The 20382-nt window shown below is 34.2% G+C and overlaps 2 protein-coding genes and 1 long non-coding RNA gene across 4 annotated transcripts; 1 reads left to right on the top strand and 2 right to left on the bottom strand.

Annotated features, from left to right (window-relative positions):
- Nucleotides 17–2385, bottom strand: LOC104766396 (putative kinase-like protein TMKL1). Its single transcript, XM_010490273.2, has 2 exons — nucleotides 907–2385; nucleotides 17–787 (listed from the first exon to the last, which is right to left on the bottom strand). Exons 1-2 carry the CDS (start codon nucleotides 2294–2296, stop codon nucleotides 144–146), a joined length of 2034 nt encoding a protein of 677 aa, XP_010488575.1. The 5' UTR covers nucleotides 2297–2385; the 3' UTR covers nucleotides 17–143.
- LOC104766395 lies at nucleotides 4213–6865 on the top strand. 2 transcript variants are annotated; one of them, XR_764023.2, is made up of 5 exons: nucleotides 4213–4642; nucleotides 4908–5050; nucleotides 5241–5526; nucleotides 5745–5883; nucleotides 6418–6865. It is a non-coding gene; the product is annotated as an uncharacterized LOC104766395 (long non-coding RNA). The 2 variants fall into 2 exon arrangements; XR_764021.2 differs by having other exon boundaries at nucleotides 4224–4642; nucleotides 5376–5526; nucleotides 6418–6852.
- LOC104766394 (B3 domain-containing transcription factor ABI3-like) lies at nucleotides 10344–14186 on the bottom strand. The gene is made up of 6 exons (XM_010490272.2): nucleotides 11878–14186; nucleotides 11639–11731; nucleotides 11342–11442; nucleotides 11160–11206; nucleotides 10966–11042; nucleotides 10344–10888 (listed from the first exon to the last, which is right to left on the bottom strand). Exons 1-6 carry the CDS (start codon nucleotides 13582–13584, stop codon nucleotides 10721–10723), a joined length of 2193 nt encoding a protein of 730 aa, XP_010488574.1. The 5' UTR covers nucleotides 13585–14186; the 3' UTR covers nucleotides 10344–10720.

The raw sequence follows: 20382 nt of genomic DNA, 5'->3' as shown, positions 1-20382 counted from the left end.
TTGTGTTACACCATTCTCATCAACAAATATAGATTAAAATCAAAATCAAAATGGTTTCTTGCCAAGGAAACAAATGCAAATAGCCAACTAAAGTAAGAGAAATTACAAACAAACAAAAAATAACTTGTAGAACATAGATTGACTCAAAATGGAGTTTCGGCGTCGCTCCTGGTTTCTGTTGGGCTGTACAATGCTGATCTATTCCTTGGTCTGTTCTCTTCCAATTGCTTCACAACCTCTTCCATGGTGGGTCTAACTGTTGTAACAGGAGCACAACATCCCATTGCCAGCTTCAATGCATGAACCAAACCTTCTTCCATTGGGCTCCTAACTCCTTTCATTGCCTCCAAGTCGAAAACCTCCATTGTCGTCTCTTCCAAGACCGCAGCTTTAACCAAAGAAGGTAGATCCACATATTCATTACCGTTCCTTCCACTCTTTCCCGGTTTCTTCCCCATCAATATCTCCAAGAGAAGGATCCCAAAGGCGTAAACATCACTCCTTGGATTGCACTTCTTCATCTTGTGAAGTTCAGGTGCCTTGTACCCGTCAGATTTCGCCTGTGAGACAATCTCATCGGCTACTGCCTGTACCATTATCTTGTCAAGTCCAAACTCAGTTAGCCTAGCAAAGAAAAAATCGTCCACGAGCACATTCTTTGATCTAATATTTCCATGGATGACAGGAACTTCTTGTCCGGTATGAAGATAAGCAAGTCCTCTCGCTATGCCAAGTGCAATCTTGTGTCTCCTGGCCCAATTCAGAGCTGGCTTTCCAGGTTTACTTTCTGCACATCATTCAAACAACAAACTTCAACACATGAATAACTAAAAACCGAGCAAGAAGGACTTGTAAGTTGTAACAAGATGATAAAATGGGAAGAAGATGGATGATGAAAGCAAATACCGTGCAACAAATCATGTAAGCTTATGTTAGGAAGATAGTCATAGATGAGAAGCTTTTCTCCTCTTTTCCCCTGATAGAAAGCTCTCAAAGGAACCAAATTCTCATGCCGAATACGCCCCAATTGCCTTATAACAGGCAGACAAGAACTTTTATCCTTACAAGTACCTTCTCTCAACAGCCTCAAAGCAATATTCCCTCCATCACTAAGCTTTGCCTTATAAACTGTACCATAGCTAGTCTTCTCCATAACTTGCCCCGTTGCATTCAAAACATCGTCCAATGTCAGATTCTCACCACCTTGGAACACTATTAACTTCCCTTCACCGCCTTCTTTTTCACCGATTTCATCTTCTTCATCACCTTCTTCCATATCATCTTCACTCTCTATACTACTCTTTCTCTTCTTGTTCTGCAAATACCCTATTAACAACGAAGCCACAACAACAGCCCCGGACATTAAACCAATCACCAGACCAGCAACAGCACCTGGACTCAACCTAGAGGAGCCAAGACAAGGTTTCAAAGGCAAACCACAAAGGCTAGGACTGTTCCCTTCAAAAGATTCTGCTCCAAACTTTGATTCACCAAAATCTGGTAACATCCCACTGAAGTTATTGTGAGAAAGATTGATGCTTTCTAGTTGTAATACAGCTAAACCCTCAGGAACAAGACCCTCAAAGACATTATTTGAAAGATCAAGTGACTTCAGACCTTTAAACCTAGTTATATACTCAGGGAACTCACCAGAGAACTTATTACCACCCAAATCAAGAACTTGGAGATTACCACAAGTCGAATTTGGCAAAGCAGGCTCAGGCAAGACCCCAGACAAGTTATTACCATGAATCTTGAAAGAGACAAGCTTATCACAGAGGTTCCAAATCGAAGCAGGCAAAACCCCAGATAGGGTATTACCACTCAAATCAACATCAGAGAGAGAAGAAGTGTAACCAAGCTCAAGTGGGATTGACCCACTTAAGGAGTTGATGTTGAGGAACACACTTTGAAGCATAGAGAACCCACCAATCTCCCTAGGGAGTGAGCCAGTGAGATTAGCAGAAGGAAGCTGAAGAGAGAGAATGTGAAGAGAAGAGTCGTTGAAGAGAGAGCTGTTAGTCCATTGTGGTGTAGACAGGTCACTACTACACTGAAGAGGAGACCCATCTGCAAATACCCATTTCACCCCTCTCCATTGACAAACCGGGACAGATGAGTTCCAAGAAGACAACAGTAAGCTCTCACTGTTTCCTTGTAGTGAAGGCTTGATCTTTCCTAAAAGAAGCTTCACATCAGAAGACCCAGAGAGAGATGTTCCACAATGACAGTGAAGAATCACCACAAAGAAGAAGAAGAAAGAAACATGAAGAAATCTCAAAACTTCCATGCCCATTTCTCACAAAGAGAGAGAGAAAGAGAGAGAGAGGTTAGTGAAGGGAAAAAGGTAAGAACTTTGAGTTTCAAGGCTGCTCCTTTGTAGCAGAAAGAGAGTGTTGACTACTTTGTAAGCACTTTGGTCAATGATCTCAACGGCTATGATCCAAACTCAAACCTGATTGGTTCCTTACCGTTCGATTAATCCAGAAGTTGGAATCTTTATAATCAGAAAGTGTTTAACCGGATTGATTGCTTACCGTCCGATCAAAGAGTTTAAAGTGATGGACAAGAACGGTATAAATCTACTGATTACTCCTGAATTTATAAAGTTACTTTTCTTTATAACTTTAATTGATTAAACTATTAGCACGCTCAAATTCGGAATTAAAGACTTTTTATCTCTGCCAAAATAATAAAACTGAAGTTCTTTTTATCAAGTTGAAGTTCTTTTTTTTTTTCTGTAAATTGGTTCATAGGGTGTTTCATACTCCTTGAACCTTGTCCGTTGATGAGTTCATTGGGAGACATGACATAAGTGAATGAACAGTTGATGATGGAGAAGGTGGAGGAGTCTTGGATAGTTGTGGTTTCTAGAAAGACAATTTGTTGGAAGTATATATACAGAAAATGCAGAGCCAATTTTTTTTTGAAAAATGGGAAATGTGAATACCTAAGTGAGAAGAAGTTTTGTTGTCTATGTCCTTTTGTGTATTATTTTGCCTATTTCGAAATTTTCAAGGGTGGAGGATCGAGCCAGAACCGGACAATGTTCAAAAACATAATTTTAGATTTGGATTTTGACATTAAACAAGACAGAGTAATTTGTTTTATTGTTTAATTAACCCGCTCTATTTTTTTTTTATAAAGAAAATAGAGTTTGTTTTCTTCATATTAAGCATATGGATAGAAAAACAAAATCTATTTATCTCTTTGTTTTACAAAGAGAAATCACGTTAAAGTTATATTTTGTTTAACAAAAAAAAAATTGTTTTGTATTTTTAACACAAACTTTATTAATTAAATATCAATTTTAAACTTACTATTCCATCTTATTAATTAGGGGGGAAAATGATGAATGATTTGCAAAACAACTAGCTTGTTCCCTTTACAGACTACAACTACCACTACAAATCTGTTTTAAGTCAGAGCAGATTCAAAAAAAAAAAAATTGTAATGTTATCGAGTTTGGCTTTTAGTAATATAGAATTGTTTGAATCCCGGTTCAAAAAGAAAAATATCATAGATCATAAGAAAAGGTTAAATACAATTATCTTTATTTTGACCTTGTTGGATTTAGTCTAATCAGACTACATATTACATAATTAGAAAACATACAGATATGTTTGGAAGTCGGGAAAATTATTTATTGTTGTATTGCATCTCTAAGGGTGACTACACAATTTCGAATCTCAATCCTGTTGGAATTGTAAAACTAAAGACCACATAATTATAGAGCAATATTGTATATGTTATCCCAAGTTTCCAGATGTATAAGTATATCTCATGCAACTATATAGAAGAAGACAGATGAAAACATGAGAAATCACCGATTAGATTACTGACTCAAATATGTCACGTCTTTATCAACATCTGAAACTATTCAACTACCACGCTCTGCTCCTTTTGCAATCAACTTCACTTTCATAAGATCAGATTATTCATCAACTCTACTTTTTTTGTTTTCTTTTGTTTCTCTATTCTATTTTATAAGTCATATGTTTTCAAGTTTTCAACCGTCTCACGGCTTTGTAGTAGGGCCTGAATTGAGAAAAGTGTGGTGTGGATATTTGGCACGGGTCAGATCAATCTTTTTGAATCTCTCCATTCATTAGGTGGTGTCCATTACTCATTGATACATACAACAAATGAACAAACAGGGTTCAAGGCTTCAAGCTAACCAGATAAACAAAAGTATAATAGAATCGAAAGTGGTAAACGAACAAACTCTTCTTAGAGCATTCCCATCGGTGGGATCTGTTTTATTTTCTAATAATAAAATGGAATAAAAATAAAGTTTTAATCATTTTATTTCTTCGAACCGTGTCTCTGCGCTGATGAAATTAGATACTGAGAGACCCACAACGTGTCAAAATTCTATTGATTGCGTTTGGTTTTTTTTTTTTTCTCTTTTATTTTTTCTGCATTTGCCTCTCTTTCCCTTTTGACACAAACAAAAATTCGAAAGCAAAAATCGATTTTTCAAAATCTGATTCACAACCTAATCGAAGTTCCCATCGATCTCGAAGCTCGTTTTAGTTTATAGGCTTCAATCTCTGAATCTGCGTTAGAAAAGCTAAGCAAGAGCAATCAATTCCATGGCGTTATGTTCTACATTATATCTTTTTCTTCTTTTTTTTTTGGGGTATAATTTTGTAATCCCTTTCAGCTACTGCTAGATTTTGTTGATTTTGATTTCTGCTTCAGAAATTTTGGTGATCTGTGATCTGATTATTTTGTTGTGCACTTGCCGACTTATATCTTCGATCCGATGCTATTTTGATTTTGGACGAGTTTGATTATCTTCGTCTTTATTTTTTTTCCTTGAGTCTCGGTGTATATGCAACTGTGGATTTTTTTTTTGACCATCTTTCGGGGCATTTTCTGATTGTGCTTTTTTTTTGTATTAGGTCTGCATATGGACTTGCTCTGCTTCTAGGGAGTGATGATGGTGTTCAACCTCCGAAGAATAACAAAATTAGGACTTGTCAAGTTGGACATGAGGAATTTAGTGGTTTGAGTTTTCAAATGCTTCACGTTCTAATTTTCTGAGGTTCTTATTAGCTTTTCTTCCTCACTTGTTATTCTTTGTTGTTACAACTTTTATGCTAGAGTAATCAGGAAAGAAAGCTTTTATGCTAGAGTAATTAGCTTTTATGCTAGAGTAATTAGCTTTTCCCATTGTGCTTCTATGCTTTGTCATTGTTCAAAACTTGCATTTAGTTTTGAGGAATTGCTTACAGTCGTAGGCTCTAGGAAGGTTGCTTCAGCCTAAGTGTGTGTTTCAGCTCATCTGAGCTTGGTTGTTCCAATGGGATTTGGATTCGGCTGAAGAGTTGATCAAACTGGACCCTGAGTCGAACTGTCTTTAAATTCAGGATTTGGATTCGCCACCAATTATGGAGGAAGATGAAATCAAATCGGTTCCGGTTAACGAAGAGAGAGCTATTGTTCTTTATAATCCTCTCCAGCATTATCATCAACCTCCTCACCTTTTTGTTGATACAGACTTGGTTTTAGGGCTCAAGAGTAAGTTTGCTTTACCTTTTTGATCAATCTGTTTTAGTTTTGTGTTTCCGTGGTGTACAAAATGCTATTGTTTTATGAGGTGATTGACTCGAGTGTAGGGGGAGTTGAAACATTTGTTGTTAGCTTTCGTCTTTGCATTAGGGGATCATTTTTGTTCTCGATTAAGATATTTGACTATTCTGATGGGTGGTGTGATTGCTCTTTACCTTGTTTTGCAGATATGTTTTTGCGTTCTTCGGCATCCCTTTAATTTTGTTGTAACCTCTCCAGTGTGTTTTTAAATCAGAGACGTCTGCTCCTTGGTGCCACCATCGCTTGTCCTAAAGTTGATGCTTTCACCGCTGCTTCTCAGAGAAGGTAACGTTAAAAAGCTTTTTTACAAGTTCTCATTGATTGTTGAAATTGATTTCTTGTTTTCTTCTCAATTTTTCTTCTCGATTGTGTGGACTACCACCCGTGGATGTCCAGTCCCACAAACTTCATGCTACAGATGTCCAATCCTGAGCGTGAGGGGGTGTGTTAGAATATATCCCACATCGGAAGAAACATAATTCCTTGAGCAATATATATAGTATGAGGCAATCCTCCTCTCTTGAGCTAGCTTTTGGGAGTGAGTTAGGCCCATTACTAATATGGCATCAGAGACCAAGGTTAAAGCCCAATGTCTCAATTATGGGGTACACTCGTGGATGTCCAGTCCCACAAACTTCACGTTTCAGATATTGATCCTGAACGTGAGGGGAATGTATTAGAATTGTCCCACATCGAGACTTGGCAATATTTGGGACTAATATAAATAGTACATGGATCCCTCCACTCATTGTCAATTGGTTTTGGGTTGGATATCCATGTTTACTAATAATAACTAATGCTCTTTACCTTGTTTTGCAGATATGTTTTTGCGTGATGCTGGGACCCATCCCAGTTCCAGTCCTTTGAGGAACCGTCTGCGCCAAAGATTACTGAGTTGGATGGTGAGGATGAGATGAGATGATGGAGGAAGCAGCCATGGATGTGGAAGAAGCATCGCTGCCACCGCAGCAGCCGCAACTCGTGGGAGGGTTGTATCAGTGGCAACAGCAGCAACAACTTCATTGTATGGTACCACAACTTCCCCAAATCAACTCTACTCCTATCTCTACTTCCACAACTTCTTCTTTTTAAACCACACTTTTTTAGTATTGTAATTTATGTTTTAATGTTTTTATATTGTAATATATTTGTTTTTTTATACAGTTTCTAGTTTTATTTTTCTAATATTGCATAGATTATATAACCAACATGTATAACATTATAAAATATACTTTAAACACATTTTTAATAAAAATTATATAAGACACTCATATTTGGGGATGATTAATGGGAGGAGAAAAAAATAAAAATATGGGATGAAGATCAAAACTTAGATTAGTATTCTTTTTAATATTATTAAAAATTATTGACACTGATTTGAGGAATGGTCATGCTCTTAGAATGTCCATAGCTTGTGGGCGTGTGTTTAAAGGAGGCCTAGCTATTTTTTTCTTATTAGGCCCATCATTTTTAAGTCTTAGCCTTTAAAGACATTTTTATTTCTAAACTCTTGTAAACCCCCCTTAATAGAAAGAAAAAGATCCCCATCCCAAACTCACCACTTTAGAAGATTTCAAATTGCTTTTATTTCATTAATCTAATATGTCTTTTATGATTTTTTCTTTAGTTGTACTTTTAAATATGTGTAAGTAATAATTCACTGATCGATATATTTAGAATGACTTTTTAAATGCATGAGTTAACTTTGAATGAGTAATACTGTAACATCCCGGTTTAGAAGTGTTTTATAAGTCTCGACACCTTCTCCTTACTGTTGTTGTTGCGGATTTCATGCTTAAGCTGTGAATAAAGCAAAGAGAGAGCAAGAGAGAGAAGCTTGGTGTGGTGTGAAGAAGATTAAGAAGAAATCATTATCGTCATGGTTTAATAGAAAAGGGTTTCGACATAGCAAATCGTACCCAAAGCTTCGTGAGGTGCTTCGTCTCAAACGCGAACTGAGACCAGAGGGGATTGTAAGTGCGATCGTGGGCTGTCTGGTACCTAATCGACACGAGGGAAACTCTTTGACGTCTAGGACTAGCTTTCCACTTGGGGGATTTTGAAGTTAACGGGTGTTACTGGGCTGTTGCAGACGCGAGGAGAATCTCTCTTGGTTTTATTTGTTATTAGAATCATCTTGTTAAGGTAATGTGTAGTGTGGAATCATGACAATGATGAAGAGGATGATCTAGGGTCTCGGTTTTGTGATGTTGTTTTTTAGTGTTGGTATTGTTGAAACCTTAGATAGAAATATGTTAAGTTGTTGGTTATGTTTTATGTTCCGATGTGCATATTGTTTGTTTGGTATGTTTGGATTGTAATTAAATATTATGAAATATTTAATTATATTATATTTTAAATATAAAAAAATGAGTCGGGTTGTTTTAAATACTTCTGTAACCAATGAAAATTTATGCTAAATAGTTTTGTGAACTGATCAAACCGAAACTCATAGGTATATAATTTTGTGAATTAATTTCGGGACGGTTCTAATGTTTTTTCCTTTATTATTTGTGTTGTATTTGCATTTCATGAATCCTTCTCGCATACCTAAATGTCTAATGCCTTTTTATTTTCCAATCAATTTATTCAATGCTAGTACCTTCTTGTTTCTATTACATTAGGTAGTTATTTTAGTGATTGAAAAACTAAACTAAAAATAAATTGATTTAGCTACCCTCTCTTATCGAATACTTTTCGTGTTCCATTGATCTTGGTGGGGTTCGATCTTGTAATTACTACTAACATTTGCGGGTTGCTAAATTGTTTTTAAACTTAATTGTGGCAATTGCAAAATAAATTATGAACATATCGATTTTCTTTCCTTATATTAAGTCAAAGAGGCTTTGTTCATACATATACGAGTCTTGACCTCTAACCAAAAAAACGTCTATGCAAACTCTTTAAAGTTTAAAGACTCTATCTTTTAAACTATCTGCACATAAAATAATACTTTAAAGTTTTGTCTTAGTAAGAATTTTTTGTTTGCCTAAGCTAACTTCTATTGTCGAAATCGTTTTGTATTATGCTGGTCCTTGTCAGTGCCGTGCTTAAGGTATTGTGAAAAGGGCATTTGCCCTAAGCCACCGATTTTTTAAAATTTATTAAGCCACATTTTTTTTCTATCTAGGCTTATATATATCTAAGTTGATGACATAAATATGTTTGTAAAGTGGTGTTTTGTTTGAGAAATCCATGACATTATGTCATTACAAGAAAATCAATATTTTTTATGTATAAGGAAATTTCTGCGCATAAAACAATTACTTTTTATAGTTATAACTATAGTATAAGAATACTAATGGAAGACAATTAATAAAAAGAGATAATTAAGAATAAAAGAATTATGTTTTGGAATTGTGGCTAAAAATATTTTTAGAAAAAAAGATAGAAAAATTTGGTTTATATTATTTTTTTTCATCTTAACATCATTGTTTTTTTGAAATAAATAAAAAAATAATTAATATCTTTAATAACAAAAGCCACAATTTTTATCCGCCCTAAGCCACAAATAGCCTGAGCACGACACTGGTCCTTGTAGGGTTTGATCTAGTAATTACTACTAGGACACAATAATTGCACATTGCAATTAGTAAACTGGTGTTAAACCTAATTGTGGAAATTGTAAAATAAAACATATTAACCTTCTTTACTTATATGAAATCATATATGCTTTTAGTTTGTAAGTGTGAGTATGACATCTGACAAAAAAACCGTCATGAACATATTGACATTTTTGCTTATATGAATTCAGATGCTTTTAGTTCATAAATGTGAGTCTGACATCTGACCAAAAAAACCGTCCATGAATATATCGCCTTTTTTTACGTATACAAAGTCATATGTGCTTTTATTTTATAAACGTGAGTCTCGCATATGACAAAAAAAACCATCCATGAACATATGGACCTTCTTTGCTTATACGAAGCTATAAATGCTTTTAGTTCATAAATGTGAGTCTCACATCTGCTAAAAAAACCGTCCATGAACAATTGACCTTCGTTGCTTATACGAAGCCATAGATGCTTTTAGTTAATAAATGTGAGTCTTAACATATGACAAAAAGGCATCCATGAACATATTGAGCTTCTTTGCTTATATGAAACCATATATACTTTTAGTTCATAAATGTGAGTCTGACATCTAACAAGAAAAACCGTCCATATAAACTCTTCAAAGTTCAAAAACCGCATTTTCATATGAAACGACACTTTCAAGTTTGTCTCACTTGTATTAGGAATCCACACTAAGCATTAAGTTTACCATACTCCAAAGTTTGGTTTTAGAGCTGGTCTCTGGATAGACAAATGCTTTATCGATCATTTTCATTTTGTTTCATTGTTTTCAATATATTTTTCTATAACTGTCACAGATCTATTGACATAGTGAGATAAAAATAATTACAAAGCTTTCTCAGTTACAATCGAAGAATTTTAGGCTTTAAATGGTGACAGCGGTTAAACCGGACTATTATCTCAATAGCATGCAAATTAGGAAGATGAAAAGAAGTTCTCATGCGCGTTTAAAGTTGTTTTAAAATGGTATGAAACCATTTATATGATTGGACTCAAATACAAGTGTACGCAACGCCACATTTTGTGGCTAAACCAGTCAAACCTAAATTTCCTTAAAAACGAACTTTCTCAAACTAAATTTAGATGTAAAATGGGTAACCCCGGCTATCCTCTTCCTATTCTATAAGAACGTAATCTTTACAAATAACTCCGTACATTATAAACGATACGTAATAAAGCTCAACTCAAGAAATGAGCCACATACGTATAAAAAGGTACAACAACAAAAAGACTATATATAATCATCTCTCCAGAAATACAACACAAACACCATTTCCAGAATTAATCATTCTTTACAATATCCTGACGGTAAAAAAGGAAGAGAATAGTTAACGACTCGACAAGAAAAAGCAAAAAAATGGAGTAAAAACCCGAACCCCGACCCCGACAACACAGCTTTAATCATAACCCTCCATTTGTCTTTAAGATCCCATGCATGCACGAGAAGTGGAACACTCAGGTACGCTGCCATTTTTTCCTTTTGCCTCTTTATTACTTGCTACATAATAATATTTATATTGTTTCATGTTCTTTCTCTTTTGCTTTCTTCATTTAACAGTTTGAGAAGCTGGTGAAGCGACCACCACACTGGCCGACGGAGAGTTATTGTTTACGTTCCTCTGCGACTTGTTTTGCCTCTTCGTGGCAGCTGCTGACGACGGCGGAGCCTCCTGCTTCTGTCCCGTCGGCTGTCTTACTTTAACCCCTCGTATCAACTGTCACAATATTAAGTAATGATGAGAATTGAATATTATGAAAAACTATTGAAAACAAAATTTGATGTTTCTCTTACATATTTGCCACATTTAACGTCGGAGTATATGACTATGAAATCACCTTCTTGGAGCCCATTGGTTTTCACAAAATCGCCTGTAAAAGTAAATTTTCAAGGAAAATTAGTTAGGCGGCCACAACATTAATAGATTACAGAAGAACAACAAACTATAGAACACAAATTTAATAATGGGTATATTTTCAAAAACGTACCGGTGTTCTCGAGAAGATACATCCTGCTTTTGTTGTTCGGCCAAAATCTACAACCCATTTAAAGAAGAAAATTAAATAACCAAAGAGAGAGACTGGTCAAAGTTCCAACTCTTGACAAATACACGAAAGACATTGAAAACAAAAATAAATCAAATGTTCACTAAATTATCATCGTAATTTACCTGTAGCGCATGTTCCACACACGAGAGGTTCCAATGTCTTCCATGGCTAGAGAGATACCGTCTCTTGCCTCTAGCTCCGGCAAGTGCGTCTCAGCTTCTTTCTGTATATTTTCATTTTCATAAAATTCAGTTCAATAAAAATTAACACCAAAATATCTTTTTAAAAAAAAAAATTAAACCAAAACAGTGAAAATAACAAAAATCGGTTTTACATAAACATAAAAACTTAAAAAGAAAACAAAAAAAGAAATGGAAAAAAGGAAAGCAAATGCTACAAGAAATTAGAAGTAATTTTACTTTTGGCAAGACGATCCTTCCAAGGTTACCCACGTCGCTTTGCTTCAAGACTTTCTGCAAGAGAAACCGCAAATTCTTTTCTGGTTTCCATCCCTTCCAAAAGAAATAAAAATCATTTTAAGTTCCATTGCAAATATCATTAATCAAACAGCTTCATCATCAAACCAATACGACTTGGTGCACTTACACTTCCCTTATAACATTAAACAATGAGAAAGATGAACATTGTGCATATCTACCTGCCGACGATCTGGTACTGGTACTGGTACCGGTACCACCTGCTGACGTGGCATAGCAGAAGCGGAGCCAGCTCGGTCCATCGTTGGTAACTGAGTCTCCATCGGTGGTGGTAACTGAGGTGGCACAGACGGGACGTTTGGCCAATACATCCATGTCCCTCCCGTGGCGGTTGTGGCCACGGGGTTAAGTTGTGGAGCCACCGCGGTACAGGTTTCTCCGACTTGGTTCTGGTTCTGCTGATTAGTGCTGTTGTTGTTGTTGTTGTTGTGTCTATGGTGATGAGACAAGAACCTTCTCTGTCTCGCCATCCGTTTCTTTCTTGCCTCTTTAGTTGCTGAGGAACACAAACGGAGTAGTCTCTGATCTCTCATTTGTCCTGGAGGAATATAAGGGTATTGATACGGATTCATGTTGTATCCGGTGAAACCTGTTGGCTCTCCAAACTGATTATACTGCGGGTTTGGCGGCATGGGGAATTGTTGATGTGGCATGGGACCAGACTGTGGTGGTGGCGGTGGCCATGACGGTGGAGATTCGAGTATAGGCAGATATTCCGGTGGCGGTGGAGGATAACTCGGAGCAGGCATGTATCCGAAACCCGGATCAGAGACAAAAGCTTGTTGTGGTTGTGGTGTAGGAACCCATGTTGAAGGTGAGAAACAGGTTTGATCTGACGGTGGGATTAAGTTGTTGTTATTAGGGTTAGCGTTTTGAAATGGATCTTGTTGGAATGATTGTTGATAAGAGAGGTTGTTGTTGTTGGTGGTGGTGACGGTGCGTCTTCTTTGCAAATGATTAGTTTGCACCCATTCAAGAATCAGCTTCAAAAGCTGCTTCATAGCTTCTTTCCCACCACCTAGCCTTCTCGCCGCTGATTCAATCGTAGCTTTCTTGATCTTCACTTTCCTTAAATCCTCAGCCGACACAGTCTCCTTGTTGTTCTTTAGCCATTCCAAGAACACAGTCGCGAGATCATCGTCTTGTTCCAAGGAAGAATTCATCATTTGCATGTCTCCTCCACTGTTATTCTCCAACATCGGAACAACGACCTGATCTTGTTGTCTCTCAAGGGTTTGGTCCATCAAGTTAGGGTTCTGCGTGTCATCATCTTGGCTAAATATGGCAGAAGTATCAAAGAACTCGTTGCTATCGAGTAGATCCATGTACCCGAAAGTCTCCATCATATCAATGCAATCACCACCGCCTTCACCGCAACCGAAACCTTGACTAGTTTCTAACGGAATCTCCATGGACGCTGTGGACTGCAATGCGCCAGAAGACTCATCACACTTTCCTGATCCGTATTGGTTTTGGTTGGGAGCCGGATCTTCTCCGTCTGATCTCAAGATAGCCCAAGAAGCAGCTGAGGAAGTGGAGGAAGAAGCAGCTGAAGAAGAAGAGGCTGAGGAGACGATTGCGTTGACAGGAGCTGGAGATGTTGAAGACGATGATGATGACGACATGCATGGGAAATCAGGAAGCGTCGGGAGATCTCCGTAGAAGAGTGAAGGGTCATGATGAACAATCAAGTCATCATCTCCATGAGCATGATGATGACTATGGTCACCTCCATGGTCATTTAGCCAGATCTCTCTACCAACATCATCCATTCCATCCATTAAAATAGCTTCATCAGCATCTCCGGCGAGTATTCCACAATCCTCAGCCAGATCTCCGCCGTTCGCCGCCACATGCAAGCTTTTCATTGGTGTGATGGATCCGTGAATAGTCTTTTCTCGCGATAGTGGAAATGAAAACGATAAAACTAGATTGGAGAGAGAGTGAAAAGTTAGGGTTTTTAGTATTTGTACGGACAGATAGGGTTTGTATGTGGGTAAGGAGGCAAGAAGGAAAAAAAGAAAAAAATTAACCCAACTTGGCTATCATCGAATCTTCAAACAACATAAACTATCTGGCCATCCATCTCCATAAAACAACATATAATCTTTTGAGATTGATCAGAAAGAGCTTGACAAGTTCAAAACTTTACAAAAGAGAAGAAAGAGGATCCACAACATATGAAAAGATCCAACCAAAACTAGCGATTTTCTCTAACTTCAGATGGGCAAAGATTGAAATTAAATATGGTCTAAATTTTGGTTGTGGATCTGAAGTATATATAAGAAGATGTGATATGTTCACAAAGATTGGTCTTTGGTTCTAATGGAACAGAGAAAGAAGTTTAGGTTTTAAAGAGGAAGAACTGTGATGAACAGCTAATATTATGTAATCTAAAACCGTTTGGGTTTACTCCAATGAAGGATAAATACAAGAAGACTCTCTCCTTTTTATTTTATCAAATTATGGAGAGATAGTACTATATATATAACTATAAAATAAACATGGTTAAAATCACCCAAAGAAGAAAATAAGTTAAAATAAGAGAGCCCCATGTGTTCCAGTTTGTTCCATGAAGTTTTTATTTACAACTATAGTTATCATTTTGTATAGTATAAAATATGTTCGTGAACTCTTTTTCTGACGATAAGTGATAATTTTGGTTTTAAGTTATTCTGTTTCTCTTTTGTAGCATTCAATTAACGCAGCGGAAAAAAAAGGAGAGAGACAGGAGTTTTTAAGAAAAAGAGATGTAACAGTTTTCTCAGCATTTGATTTTTCAAAGAAGACAAAAAGCAAACGTTTAAACTTGTGGGCAATATTGACAAAACTGTTGAGCTCATAAAAACTTAAAAACATTTAAAATTCTATTTATATATCATCTTGCAAGAAATAAAAATACATGTCTAGGAGAAAAGACAATGGTTTTTGAAATTACATTGTATTAAAATAATACTAAAACATGCTACATATTAAGTTGAATAAATAACTTTAAAACGAAGAGAAAATAGAAGTCCCCTCGTGCCGCTAGTATCTAAAGGTTGGTACAGAAGTTTGTGCCCCGAGCCATACGTTCGAATTTGAGTGGTGAGACCAAGCGGTGGTTCTTAAACACTTCTTTTGTATTAAAATATAAAATTTCCAATTATAAGCTTTCCACCTTCTATGTGCAAAATGGTCACTTTTACAAAAGTAAGTTTCGTCGGTCGGTTTTTAAATTATCTGGCCAAAAAGATTCGAAAAACTTGCACTTTCCTATTGAAGTGGAGGAGATAGACACGGATTTTATTACCCTGGAAATAATTACTTTAACATAAGAGTAGTAGCATATGTTTTGTGAATCTTTGTTTCAATGTTTTCCATGAAGAAAAAAAGAAAAAAAACTGTAATTTTAACACGATATATCGCGTACATATAATTTTTATTATTATTTTTATTTAATATTATATTTGTTTGTTAAATATTAAATGTTTTCCTAGAGAAATAATTAAATTTTTCGATCATTTGTACGGCTAAATGCAGAGCCTGCCTTTAACACAGGCAGGTGAACAGATGCTTGTGGTCTCCAAATAAGATAGTGAAGACCATGGCCATTGGAATAACCCATATGAGTTATTCAAAAATAAATTAATCATATAGTTAATATTAAACTAATTAAAGCAATTCATTAAGTACTTCAAACAAAATCATTCTTCCACTAGAAAATTCCTATTAAAATTGCTCACTAACTAAAATAAGAATTTTTAAAACAATTATTTATTAATTATCAAATTTGAATAATCTAAAATGACAAAACAATTATTTCAATTACTTATACTCCACAAAAAGAAAAGAAAAATATTTTACATAATTTAGATATATTAAACATATTTTAATGTGCAATATTAAGATGCTTGCTTGTCTGTCTCTAAAGAAAACTTCCTGCATAACTCTTGAAAATAATGTTTAACTACGGAGAGACCAACAATTTCAGTAACATCCTCTAGGAAGAAGAAGAACAGAGAAACTCACAAGCAAATACCATACATAGCCTTGTTAACATCTAACTGATATGAAATTTCTCTGCAATAAACATCACAATTCCAAATTTCTCTGCTAAAAAATCAAACTTTGAGGAGCATACACAAAAAGTCAAGAGAAACCCCCAAAATTGATCCAAATCCCAATCGTCAGATCGAGTAATATAACGATTGCACTGGATACGAACATAAATCGTTCTCAGAGACCACTATCTAACGTGCTTAAGCTGGAACAAGCAATCTCTTCAAGGTGAATCGATTGAAATCAACAAAAATTAGTGAGATTAATATGGTATCACCGTTTCGTCGAGAGAGAAGAGAGATAGATTTGGGGAAAGAAAAAAAAAAGAAAATGAGAAAAAAACTGTGTTTTATATTTTATCAATATCCAACCAGAAATTGACACGTATCTTAGAGCAACGGTTCCTTCCGATACTCCTCAGAGCAACGGTTCTGAGTTTTTTGTGGGCCAATTTTCTTATTTTTCTTTTCTTTTTTCCATCAGAAATTCTATGAGTACTCCTTTAAAAACACTATTGGACATGCTCTTAGTACCAAAGGTCAATGGTTCAAATCTTTTCAAGTATTTTTTTGTGTTTTTCAAGTTTTAAAAAAAAATATTAATGTATAATTGTCCCCACAAAATAATGGGTTTGTCGTCTTAATATTTTCAGAAAAGACTATGGCTAAATATTTATATTATTTTTTTACCCGCAATATACTTCATTACCATTTGTTTGTTATATTTAGTTTGTTTTGTTTAGTGTTTGAGATTCTATTTTGATTGTTAATTATTATAACAGAAAATAAGGGATCTAAATAAATAGTAAGTCATTTATAAGCTATGATTAACTCACATTTTCCTAATGATTTAATTATTTTACACAATCTTAGTTAAATCAACTTAATTTTTATATGTCAAATATTCTAATATTAATAGTGTTGACATAATAAAATGAGGATTTAACCCGTGTTAGCACAAATTTAATGATATTTTATTAATTCCAACTTGTTCTCTTTATAACCTATTATATTACCATATTACATAGTATTTTTTTAAAAACTAATTTTACATATTTGTAATATTTTAAAAATTTATTAAGTTTATATAAATTAATTATAATCCCCTATATAATAAAACAGAAGTACAAAATCTTTTTTTTGTAGACTATATAATATGGGTTATAAGATTAATTATTTGATTATTTGATAGATTATAGATTATATGGGTTGTAACCATTACTTAAATTTTGATTTCAGATCCTCTTAAAAAGGATATTCCAAAAAAATAAAATAAAATCCACAGAATATTTAATTAACCATATATAGGCAACACAATCTCAAAAATTAATCACTCTTCCGCGGATTAAAAGTGATTTTCGATTTATACTAGCAACTATATATCAGAATAACAGAAATAATATTTATTATGATTGAATTGATAAATTTCAAAAATATTTGGCTAATCCGCGGAACAATCATAAAAAATATCAAAAAAAAAATTCAAGTCCTCATATTTAGCATATGATTTTATTGCATAATATTTTATTCACAATAACTTTTTAAAACAATCACATAAATTATATTTTATATAAAAATTACAATATAAATAAAAGGAATTTCAACCTGTGCTGTAGCACGAGTCCTAATCTAGTATTTAAATAAATATGAATCGAAGTTCTTCTTACGTTAAGAATTAAAGCTCACAGGTTTTGAAAAACAAAATAGGAATCAAATTGTTGTTCTTGTTTGCAAAAGATTCATAGATAGAATATCTTTAATACACAATAGAAAGTGTGATTAAATATATCATAGTTTCTGTTTCCATATTTATTCTGTTGTATTTTTTAGTTGGAATAGTATGTAAAATATTTAGAAAACAAAATTTGAAGTAATGTTATTTTTGGAAACTTTTTAGGGGTTTATGTTGTAAATAAATTTTTAAATAAGTAAAACTAAAAGGGCATAATACAAAATGTACTTCAAAAATGTTAATATAGATTGTTACAAATAAAGCTGTCAGAATGGGCTATCTGCGTCTATTTTGACGATCGGTCCATTAACGATCATGTTTACTAATGACCATATTTTTATGGGCTCTCCATGGATGTCTATTAGACAACATGTAACATATTTTGTAAAATAAGTAAAAACACAAATATCTAAAAACAAATTTGACAATGAGAAATGAGTTTTAAAATTTTTCCCAAATCGATTTTGACCTAGAATTGTTTGACCAATGGGCTGACCAATATCCAGATTGTCCAACCCGTTTTGTCCATGAATATTGTTGGACATAGACCATTTAAAACCGTTTCAGTTATGGGCTTGTCTATGACCGGTCCATAATGAAATGGACATTGGCTGACTATGGACAACTCACCCATTTTGACAGCTCTAGTTAAAAACAGAAGATCATGTACTAGTACTTTATTTATTGGAGAATTTCTCTATTTGCTGCTAATCTTTGTAAAGTCAACAGAAGAATGCTATGGTTAAATGGGGTTGTGCTTTGACATTCCATTATTTTCTAATTATGATAAAAAGTCCCTGTGGCAGGATTTATCTTTGAGTCTTCTCTATATAACAATAACAATAAAAAGTCCCATAAATTTTTATAAATTATCATAATCATGATTTGAATTAATAATGCGATTTGTTCTAGTGTCACCCATCTCAATCTCATAGTCAAAGTATTCCATATAAAATTGTATGTTTAACAAAGAAAAAAATAGAAATATATTTGGTTTGGCAAAACAAATTTAACATCTTAAATGTTAATAAGAAACTAGTAACACCATTGTAGTAAAATTAGGGCTTTTTACAAAAAAAATCTTATGAGTTTAGGATTTATCATCAAGACTTACAGGAATAGGCCTTTTAATTTGATTGAACAGACAAAATTACCCTTTAACTAAACGATTCTTCTCAATCTCACATTTCTCTCACCTCAACCACATTCTCAGATCTTGCTGCTGTGGTTTGAAGAGAAGACTTGTGACTATCGTGAATGCTCAGATCTCTCAGCTGATGCACGTTTAGTTGATCGTCTTCCATTCTCATGGGTAAAAAGGAATTTGATAATCTCCTCCTCCTTCATAGTTATCTAGTTTGTGGTTCATGTAAGATTGAAAGAGAATTTTGATATGATTAATGTTATCTAGTTTATGTTCATGTAAGATTAGGGTTCTTAGATAGTATCTCTTTAGGGTATAGCTTCCTTCATCCAAAGCAAAATAGATGAAATCCATTGAATTTATCCAACCGGAGATGGTGTTGGCTTCGGAGTCGTTTTTTGTTTTTCGGAAGCCAAGAAATTGGTTTTCAAGGTGACGAAGATGGTGTGTATGAAACAAAAAATGAGATGCTATGGTTTTGCTTGACGGAAAAAGGTGATTGTGGTTGTGGTCTGGTTAAAAGAAGAAAAGAAAAGATACAGAGGTTAAGGGAAAAATTGATCTAATAATACGAATTTAAGAGTTCATTATTATTTTTGGAATGCATGATATATATAACATATAAAATTTTATCTAATTATGTGAAAATGCATTTAATTTAACTGAAGAAGTATTGAATTACACACTTGAATTATATACTTTAAGTACTCTTTTCACTATTTTACTTTTTAAAATAATAATTAAATAGAAAATTTGTGATAAAGAAAAAATTACGGGCTATATGAAAAAGATAATAACCAAAAAAAAAAAACTTAACCAAATTGTGACAAAGTATCTAATTACCAAATTGTGACAAAATAGTTCATAAAGAAAATTTTCGGAGAAGGTATTTCCAAATCTTAGGCACTTTGAAACTAAGTTTGCGGATAATATAGGTCTAAAAAGAGATTTGAAGAATTTTTTTTTTACAACGATTTGAAAACTTTATTTCACACTATTACAACGATTATTTTCTCATGAAACTACGCACTATTTAAGTAGCCAACTTTGAAAATTGAAACCAAGAATATTTAGATTGGTCCATAATGACGAGATCAGCTCATAAGCATAAGTCCGACGACTTCGGCTTCGACTTACGAAAAAAGATAAATAGGTGTAGAAGATAAAGAAAAGTCCAAAAAAAAAAAGAGAGATATTAGGTTTAAAATAAAGAATTAGTCTATATTGTGAAACCTGACTTTTGTTCATGTATAAAACAGAGAATTTTTTATCAAAATAGGCACCATCGATTAAAATAGAGAAACATCCCCCCCTTCCTCTTTCAATTGGAAAACCTATTTTTTTAGAAGGTAAAAATCCGATGTAGTCATTGAGATTTGGTCAAAATTTAATAAACCATTTTTTTCTCCGAGAGAATGTAAAATATATTGTTTACTTTTGTCTAATTTGTAAATAAGCTATAGCATAAAAAATCAAAACATAAGAAGTTTCTGTTAGTTAGGGATGATATGGTATGTTGTCCAAGTTTCTATTTTTGCAATCTAAGCATCACCATCAGAGAACCATTCCCGTTGCTCAAAAAATCAAAATAAAATATATTTTAATATATAACTAATAAGAAAATGACATGTGTATAAAATGTATGAGTAACGCTGCTACAGTGAGACTATGGACATTGGTTTTTTTTCAACACCCTCCTTTTTACTTTTTAACACTCCACATCATCATCTCTTTCTTCCATCTAATAATT

This window comes from Camelina sativa, chromosome 19, assembly GCF_000633955.1.
Source record: "Camelina sativa cultivar DH55 chromosome 19, Cs, whole genome shotgun sequence".
Taxonomy (NCBI): domain Eukaryota; kingdom Viridiplantae; phylum Streptophyta; class Magnoliopsida; order Brassicales; family Brassicaceae; genus Camelina; species Camelina sativa.
The sequence above is the reverse complement of the archived record's forward strand: the minus strand, read 5'-3'. Positions and strand labels throughout refer to the sequence as shown.